Here is a 24,698-nt window from a genome sequence, read left to right on the forward strand (position 1 = left end):
TGAACATCATGATAGTAGGAACATATGGCAGGAGCTTTACATCTCATAGTGACCAGGAAGCAAAGAAAGAAAAGGACCTAGGGACAAGATAATAAACAACAGCATGCCCTAGTCACTTGCCACCACTGCCCAATAATGCCATCCTAGCATGACTGCATTGATTTACTCAGTGCTTTCATGGTTCTGTCACTGCTCAGCGATTACATCCACCCCCTACAAACCAAGTCTTCAACACATGAGCTTTTGGGGGATATTTCATATCCAAACTATAATATGCTGTGATGATACTCAGGTAATCCAAAGAAAAAATAGAAGTTGTACTTTTATATACCTGGCAACCAAAAGAGTTTTATAGTTCTGGATAATAATGGCTAGGGAGCAAAATGCCCCACTAGCTCAGTAGAAAGAAAAGAAAACAAGAGGACAAAAAGAGGCCTAACAAGATTTACCTAATGAAACACATCCACTTACTTAACCTTTATATTTTATTTTACTGATAAAGGTAATACCTATTAACCTAAAACACTTCAAGTAACTGCTTTTAGAGCAACTACAATTTCTTAAGCTGAGGAGACCTCTAGAAATACAAGACTACTGTCTAATAGTTATCTTGGATTCTATTATTTTTTTAGTATCAAAGATTTTCTTGACATCAATATTGCTAACATTTTCAGCCTATTGTAGAATAAGAATGTTTTAGCCATGAGCAAAATTATATGAGAAAATTGAGGTCAAGTTCTTTAAAACTGAGCAAGAACTTGGATGACTACAACTATATTAGAGACATTTCCCTAGATAATGCCTTCACTGTTCAGCAGGTCTATTTTTTGAATAGCACCTTGAATTCTCAAACATTTCAAGTTTCTATCATATATTGTCATGTGTATGAAAAAAGTCTCTGGAACTTAGCAGAAACAGAAAATGCGTATTTGTTTTCAGTAAGATTATGCAAAAGACCAGTAGGCATGAATGTCTCTGGGAATTGGTAAACAGAAAGTAGCTTGTCTTTTTGCCTGCTAGACTTATTTGTATTCTGAAAGTTTGACACATTTAATCTACTTTGTTTAAGTTTGCATAAACATATTTGGAAAGTAATTTTTAAAAAGAAACATAGCTAATTATAATTCTAACAGATGAAGCTTAAATTTTTTTTTTATGATTAGTTAAAAGCTTATGTCACCATTGCATTAGAGAAACAAAGCCACAAAAACTAGCAGCCTATGGGAGGAGGAGGAAGGATTAAGTTCTCAATACTTAGCTTGACTACATAGCAAGATGAAGGCCAGCCTGGGCTACATGAGACTCAAGAAAGTAAAATAGAGAAAGTACATGCATTATATTCCCAAAACATGGTGTCAAGATATAAAGAATCCCAGCTCACCTCCAGGAACAATCCTTAAAAAAGAATTCAATTAAGTTCATACTCTATTATTTGCCATTTGTAGGTTTTTTCATTGCAGAACCAACATTTTTCTTCTTTACATATCACATCTCCCAAAATCATCAATTAATTGTATTTTTAAAAATTTTTTTTTTGTTTATTCTTATTTATTTGAGAGCAACAGACAGAGAGAGAAACAGGCAGAGAGAAAGAGATGGATGCGCCAGGGCTTCCAGCCACTGCAGACGAACTCCAGACGCATGCGCCCCTTTGTGCATCTGGCTAACGTGGGTCCTGGGGAATCGAGCCTCGAACCGGGGTCCTTAGGCTTCACAGGCAAGCGCTTAACCACTAAGCCATCTCTCCAGCCCAATTAATTGTATTTTAAAACCATATCTTCCTAGAAAAATCTAAGTATCATGTTCTTGTTTTGTTTTATTTTACTTATTTTTTTTTGTTTTTGATTTGGAATGGAACAACCCTTTGTGGAAAGAACAGCAATATACTATAAAGAATTAGAAAACTCAAAAGAAAAACAATCTTTCGCTCCAATACTTTTTTTTTAATTTTTTTTGTTCATTTTTATTTATTTATTTGAGAGCAACAGAGAGAGAAAGAGGCAGATAGAGACAGAGAGAGAATGGGCATGCCAGGGTTTCCAGCCACTGCAGACGAACTCCAGACGCATGCGCCCCCTTGTGCATCTGGCTAACGTGGGTCCTGGAGAATTGAGCCTCAAACCAGGGTCCTTAGGCTTCACAGACAAGCGTTTAACCGCTAAGCCATCTCTCCAGCCTGCTCCAATACTTTTAAAATACAAACACAAATGATTCTTAGACTGTTCATAGTATTTCTAAAGTGGCATTGTATCACCAAATCTCTAAAATATGGTGTTCCTTCTATGACACTGTCTTTAAAATGTAAAAAACAAACAAACAAAAAACTAATTTAGGGTTGGAGAGATGGCACAAGCATGTGGGCACAAGGGAGCTGGAGACTGCCAGGGTTCAAATCTCTAGATCCCATGTAAAACAGCTGGGCTTCCACACCTGTAACCCCAGTTCCAAGAGGTAGCCAAAACCTGAGAATCTCTGTGTACCCACAAACTTCAAAATTAGTAGAATCATGACTGAGGAATGAGGCTGGACCAATCAGGTAGATTTTCATTGAGAGGTCTTCCACTTGTTAATTTACTAGAAACATAAATTTATTTGTTATATATACAGATACACCAATATCACATACATGTCAGTATTCTGCTGTCACCCACTTATTTTTTGTTCAGAGGGCAATCTCTCCACTCCATCTTTCCACCTAACAGTTATTTTGTTACAGAAACTTTGTCTTATAAATTCTCATTCTGCTTATGTTAATTTTATCTGCTTGTATCTAACCTAAAGTTATATTCAAGCAGTTGATGATGGAAATTTTATTTATTATTGTCATCAAGGAGAACAGAGGAAGAAAACAAAGTGGAATTAGTAAATATTCTGTTGTGTGAAGTTGGTACATGTGTTTGGAGGGTTGGAGCCATATGCATTCTCTGACATGTGTCACCCTGTCCGGTCTTGTCCCTTGTCTGTGACAACCTGTGACCACAGAGTGTAATTTTTCATTTCTCTTCCTAAGCCTTTGCTTAGGAAACCAAATGCCTCTCTCCTAAATATGTTGTAAAGATTTTGTGAAGATTTAATGAGAAAAATACAACTCTTAGTGTAGTGGTCAAACATAGGAAGGCCTGTTTAATTTGGTTAACTGATTTTTGCTAAATAATCTCTTGCTTCCTGATTCTGACTTGAATTAAGTAGATTTTCGTTATTGTTTTATTTTGGAACTTTACCATGGTCCTCTTTTATCTTGATCTTACATCCTACTTGTTAGTACCTCTGTTTGCTTTGCCACTTTAACCCAGCACTCTGACCCAGCTTTCTAATTTTCCTACTGCACATCAATTCAGCTCAAGGTGCCTCACTCCATGGCTCCAAATAAAAATATCCTTAGAACTTCCTAGAAGAATCTACATGTACACCGAAATAGTTTCTTAAAGAAATAAAAAGATGTGGAATTCTAGTACAAACATATATATATGTATATATATGCATGTGTGTGTGTGTGTGTGTGTGTGTGTGTGTACTCACAAACAAACATAAACACAGAGACTATGACTTGGAATTCACATTTTCATACTTAGTCAACAATTATTGTGGCAATGATTACTGACCACATGAGTTACTTTGCATTGTTCAATGGCAGGACTGTCTGAATTCCTCACTGAATTTTTTCTGACTATATAGAACCCATAAAATGAACTATATTTTATTCTGTAAGACTAACATGCCAGAAGTCTCTTTCCTATAGACACATTCCATCATATTATTCAAAATACACTGAATATATTGAAAATAAACCCGCATAAAATACATTTTTATCTTCTGTACTTCAAAATGTCCTTCTAATAACTCTATAAAACAGAAAATTTTGCAAGAAAAGTTCAAGATTGAGAAGGTTGATATTGTTTTGAAAAACTAGGCCCATGATGTTGAATAATTCCCTATTTCCCTATTAAATTAGAAGTCTAAGGCATGCTCAGAAAACAAGTTCTAATTTAAAACTAATCTCCTATGTTAGGTAACAGTTTGTTGAATTTGAATGACACTTTAGAGCTTTAAAAACTTTTTGACTTATTCTTGGCCCTTCTCTCATTAAAACTGGCTGAATGCATACTGCTATTCTTTGACCTTGTAGAACTAGTGACACATTTATGCATAAGGACTAAATAAGGAAGTAGTCAGAAAAATTCTAAATTAAAAACTTCACTATGAGATTCATTTCACTTTGATTTTCGTTGACAACTGCTGCTTACTCCTTGAACTCTCATGCCTCTGGAATTGGTAGAATGGGTGCAATTTTCCTCCCAACCACTGATTGATTGAATCTCTGAAAAATGGGGTTACTAATGGCTCTAGAATTTATATAGTACTTTATATAGTGGCTTAGGCCTCACTGTAATTATTTTAAAGCATTAAAAGCTAATGCATCACCACAGAATGGCAGGTTCTGACTCAACTGCAATCTAGCTTCACACTGTTTGACAAACGACTAAGCAGACAGACAATATTTCCTCTTGCTGCACCTTTCCCAGCTTCAGTCACTGCTAGGTCTGAAGTAAAGTCAGTAGGTATCAATAAAAATAGAACAATAGGAAAAGAAGAAAAAATTTTGAGACATGTTAAAAAGTAGCATTTCTATATATTTTAGAAATCAAGAGATACTTATTAAAACTGTTCCTTTTACTGTTCTTTGTATTTTTCTTTCAGTAAACATAATAGACAATTAGTATATGTTGATGTGTTAAAAATAAAGATGAAGGGGCTGGAGAGATGGCTTAGCGGTTAAGGCACTTGCCTGCACAACCAAAGAACCTTGGTTTGATACCCCAGGACCCACATAAGCCAGATGCACAAGGTGCCTGCATCTGAAGCTCATCTGTAGTGGCTAGAAACCCTGACATGCCCATTCTCTCTCTCCCTCCCTCTCTCTCTCTCTTTCTCAAATAAATAAATAAACATAAATATTTAAAGAAAATAGAGATGAGGGTTGGGGAGATGACTCAGCAGTTAGGGCATTTGCTGCCTGGGTGTGATGACCTGGGTTTGATTCCCCAGGTCCCACATAAAGCCAGAAGCAGAAAGTGGTGTATGTATTTGGAGTGTGTTTGCAGCAGCTGGAAGTCCTGGCACACCCATTCTCTCTGTCTGTGTTTTTTCTCTCTAGCTATCTAGGCTTGCAAATAAACAAATAAAAATATTTTAAAAATAGAGATAAAACACTTAAATTGTCAGGTAGGTAATTTTAAAATGAAAAGATGAGATAAACATCCATTAGTTCAATAGGAATGTGGAGGAAAGAGGAAGTGCTATAAATTGTCTTTAAAAATTATAATGTCTTTTGAAACCAACCTGCTGAAAATTGTCTGAATATTGTGGAGTTTCATTTGAATACCATTTCCTCCTTTTCATAAGAATTGCTAAAAAATATCAATTATCATAATTTTTGTAATATCAGATAGAAAATTCTACCTACTATGCACTTAAATCTTTTTCCAAAATCTTGGGACTTACAAAGATAATCATTTTTTAGGATATCTAAAGCCACACGAGGAAAGAAATGATGAGGTTATATTCTTTCTTCTCTTTTTATTTTTAAATAAGCTTTCTAAATTAGAAATGGAGTAGACAAGAAAATAGGTTTACCTCAATAAATAACTATGCAGAGTTTTTGCAACATGCTAACTAATGGAAGGCAAGTAAGTAATGAGAAATTTTCTCTAAGACAGTGAAGATTTGGAATAAATATATCAATGTTATCAATTATCTTTAAATCTACACATGGGGCTAGGAATATAATTCAGGGGTTAAAAGTACTTGCTTGTAAACTCTGCTGCATTGGGTTCAATTCTCAAGCTGCCCACATTAGCTGGCACAATAAGTGGCAGAAGTGTCTTGCATTCATTTGAAGTAGTAAGAGGCCCTGGTGTAAACACACACACACACACACACACACACACACACACACACAACACAAATAAATAAATACGTTTACATAAGTACTTTTAATTATTAACATTTAAGAGAGTAGTTTGGGTATATATTGGGAATGAGACTCAAAAGAGTTAAGGAAATACATTTTTTTGTTGTGTATAAAAATACGTAGAGCAAGATGCTATATCAAAAAACAACAACAAAAAATTACAAGAGATAGGGCATGGCTGCTCATGCCTTTTATCTCTTCACTAAAGGAGCTTAGGTAGCAGGTTTGAAGCCAGCCTGGGAATGCAGAGTGAATTTCAGGTTAGCCTGGATGAAAGTGACAGTGACACTCTACATCAAAATAAAAAAAAATAAATAAAATACAAGAGGTAAAAAATCACATGAAATTCATGGAAGGCTCATGGAACATTGATACATTATGCCTACTGTTGAAGCTCTTTCATTTTCTGTTAGTACTATAGACTATAGATCTACATGGATTAGTGGAAATCTCAACAAAGGCTTAAATACTACCCAGCTTATATACTATGAATTTTTCCAACCTTAGCATTCAACTTCAGATATTCAGAAGACATCTCCTTTTTACATTTCTATGTTTTATTTATTTGAGAGACAGAGGAAGAGAAAGAGAGAATATATATATATATATATATATATATATATATATATATATATGTGTGTGTGTGTGTGTGTGTGTGTGTGTGTGTGTGTGTGTGTGTGTGTGGAGAGAGAGAGAGAGAGAAAGAGAGAGAGAGGAGAGAGAGAATGGGTATGTTAGGGCTTCCAGCCACTGCACACAAACTACAAATGCATGCATCACCTTGTGCATTTGGCTTATGTGGGTCCTGGGGAATTGAACCTGGGACCTTTGGCTTGGCAGGCAAGTACCTTCAATGCTAAACCATCCCTTCAGCCAAAACCCGTCTCTTAAATAGTAAAAACTACAAATAGAAGAAATATACCTCAATAGAAAAAAAGGCTATATGCAACAATCCTATAACCAACATTATGCTAAAAGAGGAAAAATGTCAAAGCATTCATCTGAATTCTAGAACCATACATGGGTTTCCACTCACTCTACTATTGTTTAATATAGTGCATAAATTCTTAGAACAATAAGACAGGAGAAATGAAGAAAATGGAATAAAATCTTAGAAGTAAGAAATTAAATTATCCCTATTTGCATATAACATAATTCTTTATTTAAACTCCATCAGAAAATCATTGGACCTGATAAACACTTTAATTTAACTTGTAGACTGTAAAATCATCATTCAAAAATCAGTAGCTTGTATATAAACCAATAACAAACATGCTGCAGAATAAATTAGGAAAAATATCAATTTATAGTAGCTTCAAAAAATTAAGAGTAAACTTAACCAATGAGGTGAAAATGTTATACATAGAAAAGTTTAAGACACTGAAAAAAAATGAAGGAAACAATAGATAACAGAAAGGTTTTCCATGCTCCTGAATTTTCAGAATTAGTATTGTGATGATGGCTATCACACAAAAAGGAACCTACAGATTCAACGGAATCCTCATCAAAGTTCAATAATATTTTCTGTAGAGCTAGCAAAAAATTCTTAAAATACATATCTAAACACAAAAGACTATGAAAGCCAAAACAGTTCTAAACAGAAAGAACATTTCTGAAGGCATTATACAGGCACAAATGCAGACATGTATACAAACAAAACAGAACACCGAGAGATAAAGCTATAGGCATCTAATGTTTTACAAAGCTGTAAACAGACAACCTACAATCTACAAAGTGCATGAAAGTTTTGCCAGTGTACTTCAGGCAAAAGGTTTATATCTGGAATATATAGGAATGAAAAAATTAAACAGCAAAAATAAAACCTGCCAATCAACAAATAGGCCATGAAGAACACCAAATGACCAATAAATATTTTAAATGTGTTCTTCATAGTTAGCCATCAGGGAAGTGTAAATTTATACTACCTTGATATTCCATCTCACCAAGTGAGAAAGGCTATCAACAAGAAAACTGATTATAACCAATGCTGAAGAGATTGGGGGGTAGAAGAGGAATCATTATTCATTCTTTGTGTGAGGGTAAATTGGTGTAGCCACTATGGAAATATATTTGGAGACTTCTCAAAGACAAACTGAAAATTGCACTGGAGACTTCTCAAAGACAAACTGAAAATTGCACTAGAGAGATGGTGCATCAGTTCAGCATACTTATTGTGCAAGCATGAGGGCCTGAGGGTGCCTGAAACCATTTGAGTTTTAGTGACCAGAACCCATGTAAACATTAAGGTGACTTGTGCCAGTCTCACAAAGAGGAGCAGAAACCCAGCTATTGCCTAAGATCAAGAAAAACAGAAGGCTTTGATATCAGTAAGAGACTCCAGCTCAAACAAGAATGGGCAGAAAAGTGATGGAGCAGCACCTCAGCCTTCTGCCCCAACCACTACAGGGGAGTCATGGATATCAAACTACCATATGACCTAGTTATGACACCCCTATGCCTCATGCCAAAGTACTCTGTATCCTACCATGAGATGCTTTCATATCCATGCTTATTGCTGTTCAAGTCACAATAGCTAGGAAATGGAATCAGCCTAGATGTCCATCAACAAAGGAATAGATAATGAAAATGTGCTACTTGTTCACAGTGAAGTTTCATTCAGACATAAAGAAAAATGAAATGTGCAGGAAAATGGATATAACAGCAGAATAAATAAGATAATTCATACTCAGAATGATAACTACCACACCCTCTCTCTTTGAAGATCTTAGCTTCTGATTATTACATATGTGTACTTAGGAGTAAGTAAATGTTGACAGCCACCATGAAAATGAAAGGGACCTAGGAGACAGATGAACAAAAAGAGGCTAAAATGGAGGGAAGTAGAGAGGGCAATGGAAGTGGCAAGAAAGCGAAAGGGGTAATACTGGAAAAGGAAGGATACAATGGAAAGGGCCAGCATGGAGATGAGGAGAACAGTTGAAGGGGTCAACCAAAACCATGCATGCATGAAAATGCTATAAAGAAAAATATGGCTTTGTTAATATATAAATTTATATGTAGTGAAAGGAAAAAAAGACCAAACTATTAGACATGAAAAGAAAGTAGAAAGTATATAATTTCAGTACAATTGAAGATGTTATAGAAAGGGCAGAATTAAAAATTCATGACTAGTTTTCTCATTGAATGAAAATGTATTCTGCTGGGGTTAGGTAGATAGCAGCAATAAAGTGCCAGTCTTGAAAACACAAGGACCTAAGTTCACGTAAAAGCAACACAAGGCTGAACATGGTGGAGTGTGCTTGTAATACAATCTCTGTGGGAAAAGGGACAAGCAGATCCCTGGGGTGCATTGAAGAACTACTAGCTTACCCAACTTTACAAACTGCAAGTCCATGAAAGTCCCTGTCTCAGAAAAAGAAAAAAAAAAAAAAAAAGGTAGGCTTGGCATGGTGGTTCATGCCTTTAAACCCAGCATTCAGGAGGAAAAGGTAGGAGGATCATCGTGAGTTTGAAGTCATCCTGAGACTCCAGAGTGAATTCCAGCTCAACCTGGGCTAAAGTGCGACCCTACCTTGAACAACCAAAAATAAAATAAAATACATGAAAGGTAGATAACAGTACATGTCTGAGCTTGTCCTCTGGCCTCTCCATGTACCCACACACCTAATGCACCTGCAAACAAACACAACACACACACATACACACACACACACAATTACTGCAGGAGGAGAAAAGCTTCATTAAGTGAGTCCTGGAGAAGAGGTTCTCAATACTTCCACTGTTTCTAACATGGGATGTGGTAAAGCCTGGCTGTTGTGGGGTTTCTGGTCAGCATTGCATGTACGGCTCATCAATGTGTTGTCGCTGTTGCACTTCAAGAGCCCATATCTCAATGTCTCACTCTTTCCAAGATGCTTTGGAATGTTTTGAGGAACACTTGTGTAAAACTGTAATGTACCTTACCTATACATTATAGTTTTTCATTCTCTAGACAAATAGAAACTGAGAATTCTATAGGGCTAGAGAGTAATGAAGACATTGGATAAAGACAAGCTGTGGACTATTATTTTTCATTTAATAAAATTCAATTTTGTTTTGATAAAATTATAGCAACTCGTACCTAAAATCCATGCTGAAAATCATCATATAATGTTTCTGTAATGTAACCAGCTATTTAACTTGATTGTAGTTAATAGTAAACATTTTCAAATCTGATCACATTATATGTTGCCCTTTCTAGAGCTCTTGATTACAGTGTCATTAAAGAATGACAAAAGCTCTTTTCTACCTTTTTGCTCAATAGTCTGATATTGTTTTCTATCATTAGAGCCATTTTATATATTAGCAAAATAACAGACACTCAGTTGAATAAAGTAAAGTAACTCTTTTGTATTAAGTTTGAATTTATAAAACTTAGAAAGGTTAAACCCTTTGGTAAGTCCTACTGTTGATATAATTGTTCTTTGTTTTGTTTGCTCAGAATAATCATTGTATTTCAGATGATTTATATATAGATGCATAAAACATATAAATTGTATGTGGAAAATAACTATTAAGTAAAGAATAGTACATTTACTCATAATTTAATGTGAATATATTGTCATTTTTGTCTGGTGCTGGAAAAAAATTGAGAAAAATCAGTTTAAGGCAGGAAAGATTTATTTCATCTTAGAGTTCAGGGTTATAGTCCATCTTGTCTGAGAAGGCATACATCAAACCTGAGCTTCCAAGCCTCCCATCAAGAGAAGGCTGAGGAGATGACATGACAAACTGAAAAGAAAGCTCTGGGAGTAGCAGCAAGAGCAGCCATAGTTTTATTCCATACTATACTATTATATGCTATGAGGCATCCTCCTTCACATGAATCCTAACGAGGGTGACCAGTGGAGAGCTCAAAGTTTCATGGTCATAGCAGAAGTTGCATAGCATGTGCATTTCTAGCTCAACAGAAGTCCATTGGGAAGCCAAATGGCCAGCCTCTTTACACACTTTGGGCCTTCCCAGACCTGACCAACAGCATGGAGACAGGACCTTGAGGCAGCTGGTCACATTCACTCTGCAGCTGAGAGAGAGAACGAGACAGAGAGAGAGAGACAGAGAGCGAGCACAGTATGCTGGTGCCCAACTACTTTCTCCTCCCGTACAGTCCGTGACCTCAGCGCATGGAATGGCACTGCCTTTAGGTAAGGTGAATCTGTACAGTCCGTGACCTCAGCGCATGGAATGGCACTGCCTTTAGGTAAGGTGAATCTTGCTACCTCCATTTACCTAATCAAGGTAATTGCTCTCAGGAATGACCAGAAGTCAACCTAAGCTAAGTAAATCCTCACAGGTGACTCTAGGTTCATTCAAGTTGACAATAGATAGAAACCTCACAGTGAAGTCTTCAAACTAGAAGTCCAAGTACTGTGAAAGCATTAGAAGGAAAGGTCTCCATTTATATACAGTTTTGTCTGACTACAGTTCCTATCAAATATAAATCTTAAGAAACCTTCTTATTGAAAAAAAAAATTCCATCACATGGCCTAATTTCTGCTAAGCCTACTTTTGTAAATAGATTTATCAACCAGTCCAGAGCAATATTTTGACATTTAAAATAACTAAAATGTCAACACTTTGGATAAGCATGTTAACAATAGGGAAATGATGTCCTATACCACTATAAGTTCAAAAATCTTACCAAATATGTTTGAAAATGCATTAGTATAAGAGATTAAAATTCTATTTTCACCAAATATTTTTTTTCATTGACTTTTTAAGAACACATGAACAGAATAATATAAGAAGCAAAAATATGTGAGTTTCGCATTATAAGGATACTTTAAAAAATGTATAATGGTGCAGCTGGACAGAGATGGCTCAGTGGTTAAAGGCACTTATAAAGCCCACTAGCTTAGATTCAATTTCCTAGTACCCACATAAAGACAGATGCACAAAAAGACACCTAAATCTGGAGTTTATCTGCACTGGCAAAAGGTCATGATGTACCCATATTCACTCACTCATTCACCTCTCTCTTTGTCTTTCTGCTTGCAAATAAGTAGATAAGAATATTGTTTTCATAAAAGAATGTATACTGCCTCTGAGAAAATATAATTCTTCTAATGAGAATGTAATAAATAGGATACAAATTTACAAGTGTGGAATGTGTACTAATTACTATTAAAATCACATAAGAAAAATAGACTAACATCCAAAAAATACGAACCCGATCCTTCTTCAATATTGGGCTTATGAATCATTAAATTGGAGGAGTTCTGGAAGCCAGACAAATGGACCCAAGCCTATCAGCACCTGGGGCTAGGCTCTTTCCTCAAATCTATCCCTTTTGATTCTAATGCTGCTTACAGCTTACATTTTACATAACTCATAGCTAGCACTTATTTCATATTGAAAGACCTTGGGATCAATAAGCTATTACTATAGATCTCTGAAAGTCAATATACCTCAATTGCTATCTATAAACAGCTATAACTTATTCTGGTAAGTTTACCTGATCTTTAATGGTTGGCTATCTCCTAGCCTCTACTAGTCTTGGTTTCATTTTGCTATCAGTAAATCAAATTTATTTCCACATTCTTTCTCAGAAATGCTTAACCTATCCCTTCTCATGAAATTTTGAATGGCTTGGTATAGGAAGTATGCTTCTCATGTAAGGATGGTAAGCAGGTTTTCCAGAACAAATATATTACAACATCTATATCATCATGAATCTCGACAGTATGCCCAAGAAGCTGTGCATAGGTTTCTTCTAAGATCTTATTTATCATTGTTGTACTTTCAGTGAGCCAGTCTAACCATCTACTGCTGGCAGCCAAGTATCTCTACATTCATACATTAAATCCCATCTCTGATCATTACCATCTGTAGCGATATATTTGCCTTAGTTCATATTTGCTTTCATCCTATGTAGTATAAATGTTTTATAAGAAGGTATTTATGTCTCTAAATCCACTTGGAGACCAAACTCATATCCAGGAGGCAATAAAGAAAAACGTGGGCAAGCTCAGAAGAGAAAGATAGTATGCCCAGGACTAGTCACTATGCAACACTCATGCTGGGAAAGCCTGAGTCTCATCCAAGGGTGAGGCTGCTTCAGAGAGATTTGGAACTTAAAATTTCTTATCAAAGCCCCTCCCATAGTAGGAAAGATACTGGGTAGACAATTGTGACTAAACTGTGCTATGCTTATAGTCAAGTCTTGTCACTCTCTGCCATGTCTGACCTGAAACCACAGGATCAAGAGACCCTTCAAAGCCACTACCCATGCGTTCAATTTTCTCCATTTCTGTTATGGACATTCGTGCCCTTAGTTTTTCCTTTGCCCATTTTATCTTACCAAGTGATTCAGAATATTTATTATGAAGCAGCATTTAAAGTTACCATGAGCAGTTAGCATCCCAAAACAAAATGTAGTGTGGTCAGGGGATCCAAGACCTTTATGGGAGGCACTTAATGCTCAGAAGATATTCAAAAATAAGAGATGATATGAGAGCTACCTCAGAATGCTAGAAACTGATATTTTAAAGTGGTCAATACTGATATTGATAAGGGTTATAAACCCTATTAGAAGCATAGAAGAAGACGGATTGCATTAAATACAAAGTAACTGCAAAAGAAGCTTAATATAAAAGCAGCATTATTAATATGAATTAATTTCCATTGCCTGACAGAATTTGAAATGTCTTTTCTTTTCTACAAATAGATTCAAAATTTTAAGGAGCCCTACTATCACATTTATTCTTTATGCTAATAACTGTGAGGTTTATCCTGATAAAAATTATAATCAGAATGACCTTGTCATGGCAACATGTGATTTTATACTCTCCCCCTACTACCTAACATGATCTTTTATTCTAAGGATTAATACATTATGTGGTAGAATACCTACTCTAACTTGAAAATGGGCTTGATAGAGTGAACCTCCACATCTGTTGCCAACCACAAACCACTACCCATAGTGGGAGACAAAAGAGAGAGAGAATGAAAGACAGACAGAGAGAGAGAGAGAAATGGAAATCAATTCAAATATAGCCACAGCCAATCTTCTAGTTTGACAGTAAACAACATAATAGCACATAAAAGTGACAGCTAGGGTCTTGAGAGATGACTCAGTAGATTAAGCACTTGTACAAGCGTGAGTGCCTGAGATTAAACATTTAGAAACTATAGAGAGCACAATTCTCCACTGGGGTGACAAACAAACACCTCTTTCCCCCCATATACAGCACATATGACAGGTGAAAGGACAATCACACCAAAGCCAGGTTTAGTGAGCCGATGAGTTTATTGGGATTACTTAACAGGGCACGGTCAGGGGCTGCTTACAGGAGCAAAAGAAAACTCAAAAGCAACTGCACCACAGGACTCTCACTCCCTCCTGGAAGATGACTGGCTCCCCAAAGCTGCTTAGACTCCCAGGCACTGCACCACTGGTAGGCAGCTCCATGGAGAGTCCCTCCAGCACACTCAGTGGGAGAGTCTCAAGCATACTGCGCCACTGGCAGGTGGCTCCATCAGAAATTCTCCTTCTTCCAAGTAGTCATTGGCCTTCTATGTAGCCTTAGGATGGTCTTGTAACCCTTTCCCAAACTTGTCGGCTTCCTAAGTATCTGGAACTTTCTTTCCCCCACCCCAGGAAGGGATGTTTTAGTTTCTAGCTAACATCACCTTGGGGAGTGGTTATGTGACCTTTAAAATGCAGGTCTCCTGGACTAGACTTCCTGAATCCCCAGAGCCTCCTTTCTCTCTTCAATTTGGAGGAATCTACTACACAACAAGAAGACAGGGGTAATAAAATATATACAGTGACAAGTTTTATATTTTTTGAGGTGAAAAACCAATCACATCAAAATGCTAATCAGTGTCGGTAAATTGTGCTTAGGGGACAAGGTCATTTTGGAAGACAAATTCCTCATGGTTTGGCCGAGTGCCATGGAAGGGCTTCAAACTCTCCACAGTTATAAGAACGAAAGCAAGACACCTAGTTAGACGTTTGTAAGCTCTGAAGTGTCAGGAACTGCCAGCCTCATTTTTCTTTCTAGTAAATCTCACCTGTAGCTCTGTTTCCTCTTTTATTTAGTCTTGTAAAATATTTACATACAGAAAAGTCGTGCAGCTCAGTGAATTATAAAGAGCAAATAACTGACAAGTCATCACCCAACAAAAGATAGAATATTGCCAATCCTACAGTCCTCACAGCCCTTCTGCCCACCATTGTTCACTGTCTTCAATGATACCAGCAGGAGCATTCACATTACCTTTCTAAACAACAACTGCACCAGGCAGCAAAAATGCTACATGAAAGAGTAGATATGATAAACCTATTCATGATAAAACGTGTCATGAGATATGCTCATCTTTTATCACTGCATAATATTAAATTTTGTGCATACATCATCATCCATCCTACTCTCAAGGGATGTTTAGTCTGGGTCCAGTTTGTGAATGATGCTGCTATAAACGTTCTATTGATTTGTTAAGTATCTACTAGAGTAGAATTGTTGAGTACTAAGATAGACAGGTATTTTGTTTTCAGAGTGAATGACAAATTATCCATGATTCAACCAAATTGCAGTCCCACTTTGCCAACATTGCATATACTCTTTCCATTTTGAACATTTGGTATCTCTGAAGTAGTATTTTAATTTTGTTTTGTGTATCTTTACCAGTGCTACCATCTTGCCATATATAGTGATCAGGAGCTGGAGAGATAAGCAATTAAGTCTCTTGCTTGTGAACCCTAAAGACCTGGGTTCAGTTTTCTAGTACTCACGTAAGTCAGATGTACAAGGTGGCACATGCATCTGGAGTTCATTTGTGGTGACTAGAGGCCCTGGAACACCCATTCTCTTTCCCTCCAATTCTCTCTCTTTCTCACTCTCTCAATTTCATTTTCTCTCTCATAAATAAATAAATAAATAGGTTTAGCAGTGTTCTTTAATAAAGACTCACCAATGTTTCAATCTCTGACTGTTTTATTACTGTTGATTTGCAGGAGTTATTAATAGAAATGAAATTTTTTAATACATGTAGAAAACATTTTTACTATGACTTGTGGCTATGTCTTATCTTTTCAAAGCTAAGTTAGGATTACAGTAAAATTTATCACTTTTCCTTCTGTTCTGATGCTTTTCTTTCTTTTGAGAGCTTTTTCTACTCAGACTTAAGGATGCCATCCACTATATACATTCTAGGAGCTTCATTGTTTACTACTTGGTATAAACAATTTAGTATTGATTTCTGTATGCAAGTGAGAAGACAAGTTTCCTTATGTGTCACACATCCATCCTGTTGGCCTCATTCTATTTAATTGAAAGACCTGTTTCTGTACAATGCTTCAGTTCAGTTGGTATCAATCAAATGCATGTGTCTGCATGGATAATCTTCATTGATTTATTTGTTCTATCCTTGTACAAATACTAAGCTATCTTACTTACTGTCTAAAGTTGCTTCCAACTATAACTGGGCTTTTTCTCTGATTTTAATAGTGGCTTGGCTAAGCAATCTTGGGTCTTCTTTGGTGTCTTAAGAATTTCATTTTCAGCGAGGGAGAGAGAAAGAGAAAGGAGATTAAAGAACACTAGGATTTCAACTGATAATTTGATAATTCATTGACTGAATCTATAGGCTAATGTAAGGTACTTTATCATATTTTTATAATATTAAGTATTTTAATCAATTATTATTCTATAATTTATTTAATCTAATATTTGAAGTGTTTTTTGTTTTGTTTTGGGGGTTGGGAGATCATGGTATGGTCTCACTCCAGCCCAGACTGACCTGGAATTCACTGTGTAATCCCAGGATGCCCTTGAGCTCATGGTCATCCTCCTACTTCTGCCTCCAAAGTGCTGTGATTAAAAGCATGTGCCACCATACCTGGCTTCAAGAGTTTGTTTTTTTGTGTTTTTTTTTTTTTTAATAGAACTCTAACACATAATTACTTAGTTTGTCTTAGTTAGGTATTTGGTCATTTTAATTGTATTATGGGTGTTACTTATATTTAATTTGTTTGATGTTAGTATAAGTAAATATAATTGAGTTTTGATGAATAATTTGTTGATTTGGCATTTTGTTCTTCTTTCTCTTAGATTTTCTACCCATTCATATATAATACTAACTAAATCTATTTTTAATTATTCACTTTTCTTTTCCTTTTTGCTTGTTTGCCACATCAAATTAATATTTTTAACTAATTTATTTGAGAGTGAGAGAGAGAGTGAGTGAAAGAGGCAGACACAGAGACAGTGAGTATAAGTGTGCCAGGGTTTCCTGCCACTGAAAACAAACTCCAGATACATGCACCACTTAGTGCATCTGGCTTTACATGGGTACTTGGGAATCAAACTCGGTACCATAGGTTTTGCAAGCAACACTTTAACCACTGAACCATGTCTCCAGCCCCACATCCAATGAATATTAAGAAAAGATAGTAATTTTTTCAGAGATGCATTGTTTTGTTGTTTATTTTATTTTTCATTATTATTTTTATTAGTTGTGTGCAATGTATCCAGTCATGTTGGTACCATTGTTAGCATCCTCCCTGAACTCCCCCTATGCAGGGAACCTCCTCATTGGGGAACATGAGTCATGCATTGTAGGGGTTAGCCATCAGTTATAGATAAGAGGCAAGATCTCTGTGCATAATGACCCAATGTGTGGCTCTGACATTCTTTCCACCCCCTTTCCCACAAATTTCCCTGAGCCACCTTGGGTTCATTTTAGATCTGCTTCAGTGATGAGGTCTTTGGAGCCTATGTGTCTCTGGATATCTGGTTTGGTAGGAGTTGAGTGTTCTCTGTATCTCCTTCACCCTTGTGCTGATACCAGGTTCACTAAGAAAGCAGAACTCTTGCTCATTTCCCCAATTACTCTTAGTTTCAGTTCAGACCCTTTTGAGGTGTGATGGGCTGGTTCTATCCTTTGGATCTGCATCCATCTGTAAAAGAAAAGCAAATTCTCCAACAGAGAGTGAAGTTAGCACCATATAAATGGGATAATCCTTGGGTTTTTTTAGAGAGAATTTAATAGGTGTAGGTCCTCTTGTAGCCCACGATTGGTGGGAAGTTGATAATAGAGAGCGGGCTCATTTTTGGATATGGTTCTGACATGTTTCCCAGCTCCAGCTATAGGTTCGATTCCACTTAGGGGATCAGTTAGCCAAATCAAGAGCAGTTGGTTTCCTACCATGGCTGTGCTTCACTATTGCACTTGTGTGAACATCACGTCAGGTTGTTTGCTGCTGAGTAGCTTAGATCATGAGTTGCTTGGGCAGATGTTGGTCATTTTCCCCCAGTCCCTCATGTAGCACCTCCTGGCACTAGAAGAACTGTCTGCGGCCTGACTCTCTTTCAGATTCCAGTTAGGTCACTCCATGTTCTGTACCAACAGCATATGGTATCTTCAGCAGTAGGGTCTTACCACTAACCTCTCAGGAGTCATCAAGTACTCTGACAGAAATCTATCTTCTTTTGGTAAACCTGTAAATTTTCATTTATTTTAAATAAATCTAAAGTATGTGCTAGGAGACTAAGAAAGAGATTCCTTTTCTAGTCTACTGAATTATATCTAGGCTGGTTTGTATTTTTAATTTCTAGATATTGTATTTTATTTGTGCCTTTTCTTATTAACCAAGATGATTGTTCAAGACAAAAGGTTCAATGTTGTACAAAAAATAACCTAGCTGGTATTATAGCAAGTTTGTTCTGGCATTCAAAAATCAATCACTGTAACATTGAACTTTTCATGTTTTTATTAACAGTAGTGGAAAACATTGACCTGTAATTGAATTTCTTGGGATAAGTTTGCCACATGCTGTTATCAAAGTTGCATTCCTTTATTTAAATGAATGCACTGATGAACAAATGTTTTCTCCTTTCAAGTCTCAGAACGAGGTTGTACAATTTGAATTATTTCTCAAATATTTTATATATTTTGCTAATAAGGCCACTGGCACTGAATATTCTAGTGGCTAAAGTTGAATTGTGGTTTTTATGTGTTTAAGAGTTATAAAACCAGTTAAAATTCCTAATTTTTCTAACAATTTCTTTTTCTAAGAATTTGTTCATACCATCTTACTTTTCAAATTTATTGTCACAAAATTTTACTTAAGGTCTTTTATTTATTTATTTTTTTTTTAAATTTTTTATTTATTTATTTGAGAGCGACAGACATAGATAGAAAGACAGATAGAGGGAGAAAGAGCGGGCACGCCAGGGCTTCCAGCCTCTGCAAACGAACTCCAGACGCGTGCGCCTCCTTTTGCATCTGGCTAACATGGGACCTGGGGAACCGAGCCTCGAACCGGGGTCCTTAGGCTTCACAGGCAAGCGCTTAACCGCTAAGCCATCTCTCCAGCCCTACTTAAGGTCTTTTATTATCTTTCTAGCATTGTGACCTGTGCCATTTTACTACTATTACTAGATACCAAAGAGCCTCACTTCATTAATATCAGCAGCAACAGTAGTCCCCACCATTGTAGTCCATGCAAAAAAAAATTCTTTTGACTCAAACTTCTGTGTTATATGTCTATTTTATTATTTTTTCTGTAATTAATTTCAGGTTTAATTTGCAGATTATTTCATGTTCCTATAATTAGAGACTAATTTCTTATTTTTCAGCCTTCTTATCTATTACATACCACCTATTTCCATGTAGACACACATTTCCATAGATTTCATGTCTTTCAAACTTGTGTGCTAAGAGATATGGAGCACATCTAAATTAACAACACTCTGAAGGAGAAAATTGTTGTTTCAGGCCAGCCAGAGCTGGAAAGTCCTTGTATAACAAATATGGAAAGTTTATTATGATTCAGTCAAAAACATTTTCATTTCTCTTACAATTTCCATTGAGCCATACCTTAGTAGAATTGTTTTTGCTAATTTTTAATCATATGCCTATTATCTGTCTGTTTTCAGTTTGTTCTTTATTTTATTTTAGCTTTTTTTAGTTCTAGCCCTAGACAAGCCTTGGATACCAAGTATCTGCATAATCGTATAACTTTGGGTTAGATTCAGTTTTTTAGATTCTCAGTCTCTATTTCATTTTTTTAAAGATAGCATTTTTACCTCAGGCAAGAATAAACGCACACACACACACACACACACACACACACACACACCCCTTTCTGGGTTCTCTTCCTATTAAAAAATTTGGTACTTTACATTTTTACTATTTTGTTAGCTTGCAAATATTGTCTATGCTCAGTACTTCTATTTAGAGTTACTGTTTAGTCCAACATCACCAAAATTGTAAGCTAAAATTTCCATTATTTTATTATCTTATTTCAAAGAAGCACATATTTTAAGTAAAATAGTACTACATTTATATTGTAGAAGAATATTTGAGCTGCCAAAATTGTTAACATATGTCACAAATAAATAAACTCAATAAACATTCTCTCAAATAAATGAAACAATGCTTATCAAGGCTAACTACTTTATGGAAACACATCTCCAATTAGCCTTTTTACTCATAAATTTATTAATCTACTTTTGTTAACATGCCACTTTCAATCTTTAGCTATCTTCTTGGGACACTTCTTTATTTTTAATTTTTTTTGCACATAAAATTCTTATGTGTAGTTACAAAGAAATATTATGTCAATTTCATCTTTTAAAAGCTGGCCAAAAATATTTTTCTTTAAAGAAGAAAGTTTCTAAAATGCATTATAACTGTTTTTGAAAAATATCAGAGACTATCCTGTCCTAAGTACATTATATTAGGAAAATATTTCTGAACTTAACCAAAATGCAAAAATATTACACAGTGATAACTAATAGTTTGAGTTATATACCTGACATTACAGTTCATTGAATCCTGTCAATTTCTTCAGATATTGATGGATCTAATATGAGGTAGTATTATATTTCTAATTTATGTTTATTGTGAATATAAGCCTAATTTCTTTTAGAATATCTATCAATGTATCATATTGTTTGAAAAAGATATCATAACAAAATGCTCAGAGTTGGTATAATAACTGGACTACTTCCTCACAGATCAGGACAATAGAAATCCAAGATCAAGGTGGAAGTCATGTGGGCTTCATGCATATTGTTTGACCAACAGTATGATCCAAATTCTAAATTTCAGTGTTATCCAAGTTTAATGTTGTTACATTTTCCTTGGAAGGTGCAAAGGAATGTCTGTTCACCCCAGATTGGACTCAAACAGACCAAAGCAAGGATTCCATTTAAGTCCAGCTTGATAAACCATGAGACTATTGGGTTTACTTACAGAAGCACAGATAGCTCAACAGCAACTTCACAATTGAAAAGCCCAACATAAGCAAGAGTGACAACTTACAAATGTAGCACTACTCAAGAGTCCCCATCCCACTCAGAAATCTAATACTCCATTGGCCCCCAAGACAATGTGAAGCTAGGAGGCAGAAGGAAGTATAGGTGATATCCCAGGAGGGGGTCAGGTGAGCCCCTCCCTTATACATGGAGCACATAAATAGCTCCAGTAATTGCCACAGACTAGTTCTTTCTATATCATCATGTTGACTTCATTGCTGGGACTGGTGGTCATGGTCTTGTGTGTATCACCATAGCCATCTCTGCTCTGTGATGGCTGATAGCCTGATAATATCTGCACCAGAGTAAATAGTTTCACTATATTAAAAAAATGAGGTGGCATTCAGAGTCAGGGGTGATGATGTTCAGTCAGAGGACTTATGAGGATGCACAGGATGAGGATATGACACAAAGGAAGCAGCCTAAATGAAGAGGTAAAGGTCATGCCAACATTTAAAAAATGAGAAAGAGGGGCTGGAGAGATGGCATAGCAGTTAAGCGCTTGCCTGTGAAGCCTAAGGACCCCGGTTCGAGGCTCAGTTCCCCAGGTCCCATGTTAGCCAGATGCACAAGGGGACACACACGTCTGGAGTTCCTTTGCAGAGGCTGGAAGCCCTGGCGCACCCATTCTCTCTCTCTCCCTCTATCTGTCTTTCTCTCTGTGTCTGTCACTCTCAAATAAATAAATAAATAAAATTTTAAAAAAATGAGAAAGAGGATTCGCCCATAATGCTATAGGAATTGCTAGTTAGGTTAGAGATAGAAAGAAATAATCGTGATGACATGAAAGTCAGCAGCAATATCTATGACACTGATTTTGTAAACAATATACATTTTCAGAGACTTTAACCTAAAATAATCATTTCAAAGTTATTTATCTAATTTAAAAGTTTAAAAAGGTATGTTTAGTATAAACATAGCAATATTAATAGCTTCTAATTAACGAATAACCAAGCCCCTGAAAACAAAGTCTATATTTATGATTGTAGTAGGAGGTAGTAAATTCTAGAACTAAACTGAAAAAAAGGAAAAATTACATTTAAGCAAAGTATGTTGAATATTTATCACGCTTCTTTTTGGCAAGCTCTCACATATCCTCATAAAATAAGATTAAATAGAAAGGAATGACATATAGAAGTCTATGTTCTGTGAAGCTGAAATGTTACCTGCTATTCATTTCGGCATTGAAATGTACATGACTTTAGTTACTTAATAAATGTTCGTTGATGTTTTAATCTCACCTCTTTCCACAGGTGGGGAAGTCCCTTACACAACTTTGGCTACCAGAATGATGATGGGGGCCTGGTGGCTATTTGCTTTGATTGTCATCTCATCTTATACAGCAAACCTTGCCGCTTTCCTCACTATTACCCGCATTGAAAGCTCCATCCAGTAAGTAGGTGAAGAGTCAGCACCCATCAACCTGAACATAATATGTATTTTTGGATAATCAATTTTGAGAAAAATCTTACTTCTGTGACACTTGTATAGTTTTTATTTCATGAAATAAAATGTTGACTGCAACTTAAATGTTAAATTCCTGGAAAGATAGGTTATCTTTAGAATTGTAACCTCCACAAAGAACTTTGTCAGAGAAAAAAAAAAATGAGAAAAAGAAGGAAAAGGAATGCTACCCACACAAAGAAAGGTGTTTGCCATGAGTCTGTCCTATTATATGCCATCAGAGTAAAGGGTCAGAGACACAGGGAGAGAAGAAAAACATCATTGAGGATGACAGAGGAAAGCTAGGAGAAAAGAAGAAGGAGAAAGGGAATGAGCAGATAGCAGGAGATAAAATCTTGTATTCCAGTGTCCATATTCTGCTTGTCTCTTCCTCACATTGGGTTTATGTTCTTTTATGGCTGCTTATTTTCCAGCTCCATTCACAATGGTAGGAAATGGTCACCAGTCAATCATGGTATAATTGTTTATAGTAGTCAGTGCCTCAAATTATGAATAACTTTCCCAAGAGATCAATGAGAACTTTGACTGATCATGGCCAGAGTGCCGTCATAGTTTCATGCTCTGGGAGCAGCACCACAGTGCGATGTCTGCCTAACTTGCATATAGTCCTATGGATTAGTCTAAGAAGTATTTCCCTGAGATTTCCTTACTCATCCCTAAACAAACTAGTTTTAATGTTTCACAAATTAAACATTCATTTCTCAGAAACCTGGCATTTCAAAATTAAAAAGCTAAGAAATAGCAAAGAATTTCCTAGGGAGTCAATTTTTCTTAAAATAAGATGCTCAATTTCTCCCCTTTAAGATATATGTAAATGAAGTCCACTGGAGGCTATAGGAACATTGTAAAATAATACCAAAAAAGTGAAATCAAGAATTCATTCCTTGAATATCAAGAAGCAAGTTATTTTTTTTTCCATCTGTGTTTTTCAACCTAATTACTCAAAAGTAAATTAGTGATGCTTGAAGGCAGTTGGTATTTTATCTGTTTTTGAAAAAAGATGCTTCAAATTCCTCTTATCAAATTATACCCCTTGAGTTGGTTTTCCCTTTGCTACCCTCCCTTCATACTCTCCCAATTTATTCTCCTTAGAACCAGTTGTACATATTTTAAGTGGTGATGAGTGAAATTTGAGAAGATTAAACTGATGACTGATTACCTATATTTAAATAATAGTGGATATGATTAAAACAGCCTTGCAAAAAATAAAAAAAAATGATAATACCATAAATAATAACATTTATTGATCAGTGATAAGACATTCTGCTAAGTGTTTTGCATACATTGGCTCATACAATAACACCATTGACCCACGTGACACAAGACAAAATTGAAGACAAAAACTGGCACAAAGTTGTGTAGGTGAGAAATGGCTATGTAAGCTGAAGTCCTTTGTGTAGTGATCACCTGTGCCAGTCTTACAGAACACCTTATCCACTGCTAAGAATGGGGATGAGAAGGATGCCATTTCCTAACCTTCAGCTGCTCTGAAGAAGGAGCAATGCTTTCTGTGTTTAACTAATTCTGCAAGTACACATCTCAATGTTAGCTAATTATATCTATGCTTGGTATATAACACTCTGAATAAGACATTTTGGCATATCCAATCAAAAGAAAGAAAAACAGATTTCTTAGTTGTCAAATAAAGATTGATTATATTTAAAACATAAGGTATGACAGTTTGATCAACACATACATCAGGTAGTTTTTACCACAATCATTAGTTAACGTATCTCTCGCCACTCAAGATGTTCATTAAGCACTCCTAATCTTGCTCTGGGATTGAGCCACTTGACCCACCACTCCACAAGCCATGCCAACCACTGCCCCACTCTCTGCTTCTAGGAATTTGGCTTTTTTAGTTTCCACTTTTTAGAGAAATAGTAGTGTTTGCCTGTGCCTTACTCATTTCACCTAGTACAGTGATTCCCAGGCCAACCCACGTAGTTGCAGACAGTAAAGGGCAGAGTAACTTTTAAAAGTTAAAATGGAGTAAT

General features: G+C 36.0%; 1 protein-coding gene across 2 annotated transcripts in view; it reads left to right on the top strand.

Moving 5' to 3' along the window:
* Grid2 (glutamate ionotropic receptor delta type subunit 2) overlaps positions 1–24,698 on the top strand; it is a 1,510,676-nt gene that overhangs the window by 1,166,443 nt on the left and 319,535 nt on the right. For both annotated transcript variants that reach the window (XM_045143055.1, XM_045143054.1), the window contains exon 12: positions 22,491–22,629. In XM_045143055.1, coding sequence (XP_044998990.1) covers positions 22,491–22,629 — 139 coding nt within the window. The remainder of the gene's footprint in view (positions 1–22,490; positions 22,630–24,698) is intronic.

Source organism: Jaculus jaculus, chromosome 2, assembly GCF_020740685.1.
Source record: "Jaculus jaculus isolate mJacJac1 chromosome 2, mJacJac1.mat.Y.cur, whole genome shotgun sequence".
Classification (NCBI taxonomy): Eukaryota; Metazoa; Chordata; class Mammalia; order Rodentia; family Dipodidae; genus Jaculus; species Jaculus jaculus.